The sequence below is a fragment of the Salvelinus sp. IW2-2015 genome, linkage group LG27 (assembly GCF_002910315.2).
Source record: "Salvelinus sp. IW2-2015 linkage group LG27, ASM291031v2, whole genome shotgun sequence".
Lineage (NCBI taxonomy): Eukaryota > Metazoa > Chordata > Actinopteri > Salmoniformes > Salmonidae > Salvelinus > Salvelinus sp. IW2-2015.
Window position 1 is genome coordinate 22,065,079 of NC_036867.1, and position 5,857 is coordinate 22,070,935.

The window sequence follows — 5,857 nt, forward strand, 5'->3', positions numbered from 1 at the left end:
TAGAGGCCTCGTTAAGAAGAGTTAAGCCGTACACTCTACAGCAGCTGGCTTACTGAAGAGTGGCCAGAAAAAAAAGCCATTGCTTATTTAACCCTGTTTGGGCTGCAGGGCAGTATTGAGTAGCCTGGATAAAAAGGTGCCCATTTCAAACGGCCTCGTACTCAATTCTTGCTCGTACAATATGCATATTATCATTATATTGGATAGAAAACACTCTCTAGTTTCTAAAACCGGTTTTGAATTAATATCTGTGAGTAAAACAGAAGCTCATTTTGCAGCAAACTTCCTGACAGGAAGTGGAAAATCTGAAATCGATGCTCTGTTCTTGGGCCTGCCTATAAATGTGCTTGATATTTATTAGTATACATGCACTTCCATACGCCTTCCACTAGATGTCAACAGCAGTGAGAGAAGAAATGGAGTGTTATAACATGATCTGAAGGTCGAATAAAAGCTCTTGGCATGACGTGACACCAATTCTCGCTGTTTTCTGGAACGCGCGAGAAGGGACCTGGTATTGCTTCTGAAAAGCTGTCGTTTATAGACGACTAATATCTCCGGCTTTGGATTTTATTTTGATATAAATGTGACAATATCATCGTAAAGTATGTTTTTTAATTATAGTTTTATTGATTTATTTGAAATTTTTTCGGGACGTTAGGCGTGTTGCTTTGTCTGCGTTTTTTCACGAAGGAGAGCTTCGCGCCACTTTGCTAGCTTTCCGTGCTAATTGACTGGAGAAGAGGACATTTAAAACAAACAACGATTGTTTCCCGACAAAGGACCCCTTGTACAACATTCTGATGGAAGAATCATCAAAAGTAGGACCCATTTTATGTGCTATTTCATATATCTGTCGAACATGTGTACTATTAGTTTGCGCCCAGAATTTTGGGCACTCTCTCGCTATAACTAAGCTGGATGTCGTAATGAAGTTATTTTTAGAATTCTAACACGGCGATTGCATTAAAACTTCTTATGGCTGCAGCCTGACACGGTACAGTATCCGGTGAAATGTCATAATGACTAACTTATATACAACGTCGTAACATGAAACATTCTTCAAAATGCAAGTGTCTTATATGCTTCAAAAGATTAGAATCTTGGTAATCTAACTACGTTTTCCGATTTAAAATAGCTATTACAGAGAACAAATGCATGCTTTTGTTTGAGAAGAGGGATCAACAACACAAAACCATTTTTTCAGGCCATGACACGTTTGACAAATTCACTTCTGAAGGTAAAATTATGACTTACATTCTGATATCTTGCTCTTCTTTTTCTTCCCGAGTGTCCCTGTGATCAAACAAAGTGCCGTTTTCTTTGATAAAATCCATTTTTGTAGCCTAAAACGAAACATTTAGGATAACGTTTGCGTAGCGATTTCCATCTCTATCAACTTTTTACGGCGCATTCGAAGCAATTACATACAGTAAACAATCATTTATCTACTCATGGTTGGTTTCATTGTAATCCTCTGGATATTTGCGACACAGTCAGACYTAAATGTTTTTTTTCCGGTTAGTATTGACCGAAGTGAGCTGATTTGACGACAACAAGGAATGACATGTTTGCGCGCCTATAATACTGGCGAAGCTTGTCGTTGATTGACTGTATTTCTGCCCAATGACCTCAGATCTTCTTGAAATCTAGCTGGATCGATAGCCAATGAGTAGAGCTAAATGCCAGTATGTGATGTTATGGGTTGGACAACCATTCTTTGTTCATGAAGGCATGCGCAACAGGCGTTCTTTCGCCATTGACCACCATCGTAGTTGTACCGCATCTTATTACGCACAGAATTGTTTTGAAAGTTTTGAAAGTAGTTTTTGTAGTGTTATTTGTAAGATTTCATTGTAGGCATCATGGCCAACAAATCTGGAAAAGTGAAATCGAAGTCTCGATATACAGATTTGCACGACATTGTTGATGAGCTTCATAGAGAAAGTGACACGGAATATTTATTTGAAGAATCGATGAGTGAACACAGTTATGATTCCAACATCGAGGAGCTTTTTCTGCAAGGACAGGACGCAATTCTCGACCGGTGAGTGCTAATGCCGTTGTTTGAAATATAAATATTATTAATTATTTCGTTATTTTTTGAAAAAAAAAATATATATATATATTTTTTTTTGGCAATTTGCAATGAAATGTGTGATGAAATGGGTAAAGTACACATTGGCTATACATAGTGTATGTATGTATGCATATATATATATATATTTTCCATTTTTTATTCAACTGGAATAAAAGACACACACATGGGCCACAAGCCACGTGTGTTTGGGTGTGTGTGTGTGTGTGTGTGTGTATCTGTATGTGTATGTGATGTATGTATGTATGTATGTATATATGGATGTATATATGGATGTATATATATATATGGTATGGAATACAACAGAAAACACATGGCTACTCCTCTCCATTTCCATATGAAATAGCAATTGGGTGCTGTTGGGAGGAGGGCAGGCCCAAAACAATGGCCGCAGTTGAATGGAACAGCACTTCACCATAGTGAAGTATTCTATACAATACATATCTGTTTATTTCATGTGATGATAAAAGGCTCATACAATACAAATAATTGTTTTATGTTTTCTTTCACAGTGATAGCGACTCCGACTGGGAGCCTCCGGTGCCAAGGTGCCCATCCCCCACTGAAGCGGGTTCATCCAGCCGGACTCCTGCTGTCTCTGGCTCCACACCTACCCCCGCCCGGCCATCTAAAGGTGGGAAGAGGGTACCAAAGAAGCGGAGGAAGGGAAATATGGAACCTGCTGGAAGAGAGGTAGAGGGGCAATGGCACTCTGTGCTGGAGGAAGATGTGGAGCCCCGTGCTCCAGTTTTCCGACCTAAACGGCAACCGGGACCCCAACTGGATATGACATCGAAGTATAGCCCGATGCAACTTTTCCAACTGTTTTTCACCCCGGCAGTTGTTGATTCCCTTGTTTGTAATACTAACAAGTATGGGGCTCGGAAGCAAGCAGGAAAGAAACAGGCATGGAAGCCCATTTCCATGTCWGACATTTTCTGCTACCTTTCACTGGTAATTTACATGGGGCTGGTGAAGTTCAAAACCCTAAAGGATTACTGGAAAACATCCGAACTCTATCAKCTGCCTTTCCCCCCCACTGTCATGTCCTCTACCAGGTTTTTAAATATCTCACGGGCGCTGCACATCAGTGACCCAGAAGATGATGAGGAGAATGACAGGAGGAGAGGCACCGCACGGTTTGACAGGCTCTGCAAAGTCAAACCTCTCTACCACAGCATGGTTGAGGCTTGTAAAGTCCATTTTCAGCCCGCACAGAACTTGTCCATAGATGAAAGGATGGTAGCCTCAAAGGCCAGAATTGGCCTAAAACAATACATGCGTAACAAGCCAACTAAGTGGGGTTACAAGCTGTTTGTTTTGGCTGATTCTGTGTGTGCATACACATGCAATTTTTTTGTCTATGAGGGGAAGAACACTTGTGCGACTGGTAAGGGACTTAGCTATGACTCTGTGATGGCATTATTGGATTTCCAACTGCTGGGGAAGGGCTACAAACTGTTTGTGGACAACTTTTACACAAGCCCTACCCTGTTTGCAGACCTGAGGAAGCGGGATGTGTGGGCTTGTGGCACTATTCGGACCAACAGAGTGGGATTTCCAAAGACCAAGGTGAATGACATGCCTAAGCGGGCTGAGCGGGGTTCCATGCGATGGATCCGTGAAGATGGCCTGCTGTTTGTGAAGTGGATGGACACTCGGGAGGTGGTGATGTGTTCGACTATTCACAAGTCATTCAATGGCGACCATGTCAGTAGGCGTGTAAAAGATGCTTTGGGTGCATGGAACAACAAAAATGTCCCCATTCCTGCAGCCATCAAGGACTACAACAAGAGCATGGGAGGTGTAGACCTATCAGACGCACTGATTGGGTATTATAATGTTCTTCATAAAACCAAGAGGTGGTACAAAACATTATTTTACCACTTCATTGACATTGCTGTGGTGAATTCCTTCATCCTGCAGAAGGAAATGGCGAAGAGCTGTGGACAGCCCCCCATCGCACAGCTAGCCTTCAGGGAGCTGCTCATCAAGGAGCTTGCTGCCTATCGCACAAATCCCACTGCATCACGCTCTGCCCCCTCTACCTCTGCCAGCTCTACTCCTGCCTCCAGTGGTGTTCATATGCCACAGTTCATTACTGCAGGCATGACTGTGCCTCATGGACAAAAGGCCACAGCATGGAGGCGTCGTTGTGTTCTGTGTCACATGAAGTCCCCCATCATCTGCACCACGTGTTCAGTTTGTCTCTGCTTTACCTCAGAAAGAGACTGCTATGGGACATGGCACAGGCAGAAAAATATTGTGTAGAGGACTTCTAAAGGCTCTACCCCTGTTTTTTATTTTTATTTTTATTTCTAATATTTCTATATATTTTTTTGTGTGTTTAGAATTGCTTTTTGATATGTTGTATATAGTTATTTGCACTGTTATATATAGTTATAGGTCATTTCACCAATTCGGCCACTTGGGCACATTTGGGCAACTTGTGTGGGACACCTGGGTGACTTCATGCTAAAMGTCATGTAGCTCACCCATTCCTGAAGTTATCAGTCTAAAACTTTGCACAACTACAGTTGCCCTCTTGTGTTGTCCATCTAAATTGTCCCCAGCATCCTATCTAACTGTTTGGCTATTCCAGTACATGTGAAAGATGATGCTACAACAATAAAAAACAAAGACGTATGTTTATTTCCTTGTATTTTCTTCTACCAGATCTATTGTGTTATATTCTCCTACATTCAATTAACATTTCCACAAACTTCAGAATGTTTCCTTTCAAATGATACCAAGAATATACATATCCTTGCTTCTGGAGCTGAGCTACAGGCAGTTAGATTAGGGTATGTCTTTTCAGGCAGAAATTGAGAAAGGTTGCAGCCATAACAGGTTAACTTCTGGGCTGCAAGCCGACGTCGGTACACTTATGACAACAGCAGGCCAAGTGCAGGGCGCGAAATTCAAAAATATTTTTTTTGAAATATTTAACTTTCACACATTAATAAGTCAATACAGCAAATGAAAGATAAACATCTTGTGAATCCAGCCAACATGTCCGATTTTTAAAATGTTTTACAGCGAAAACACCACGTATATTTATGTTAGCTCACACCAAATACAAAAAAGGACAGACATTTTTCACAGCACAGGTAGCATGCACAAAACCAACTAACTAACCAAGAACCAACCAAACTAACCAAGACACACTTCATCAGATGAACGTCTTATAACATGTTATACAATAAATCTATGTTTTGTTCAAAAAATGTGCATATTTTGAGGTATAAATCAGTTTACATTGCAGCTACCATCACAGCTACCGTCACAAATAGCACCGAAGCAGCAGAGTATTACAGACACCAACAGTGAAATACCTAAATACTCATCATAAAACATTTCTGAAAATACATGGTGTACAGCAATGAAAGACAAGCATCTGTGGATTCCAGCCAATATTTCCGGATTTTTTAAGTGTTTTACAGCGAAAACACAATATAGCATTATATTAGCTTACCACAATAGCCAGAAACACAAGCCATTTACCAGCAGCAAAAGTTAGCGATCGTAACAAACCAGCAAAAGWTATATKATTTTTGACTAACCTTGATAAGCTTCATCAGATGACAGTCCTATAACATCAGGTTATACATACACTTATGTTTTGTTCGAAAATGTGCATATTTAGAGCTGAAATCAGTGGTTATACATTGTGCTAACGTAGCATCTTTTTCCCAGAATGTGCGGATATTTTTCTAAAACTCACCTATTCTGACCAAATAACTATTCATAAACATGACA

At 40.6% G+C, this 5,857-nt stretch overlaps 1 protein-coding gene across 1 annotated transcript; it reads left to right on the plus strand.

Annotated features, from left to right (window-relative positions):
- The first annotated feature begins 1,770 nt into the window (after positions 1-1,770).
- LOC112067866 (piggyBac transposable element-derived protein 4-like) lies at positions 1,771-4,416 on the plus strand. The gene is made up of 2 exons (XM_070435594.1): positions 1,771-2,047; positions 2,611-4,416. Exons 1-2 carry the CDS (start codon positions 1,866-1,868, stop codon positions 4,367-4,369), a joined length of 1,941 nt encoding a protein of 646 aa, XP_070291695.1. The 5' UTR covers positions 1,771-1,865; the 3' UTR covers positions 4,370-4,416.
- Positions 4,417-5,857: the final 1,441 nt, after the last annotated feature.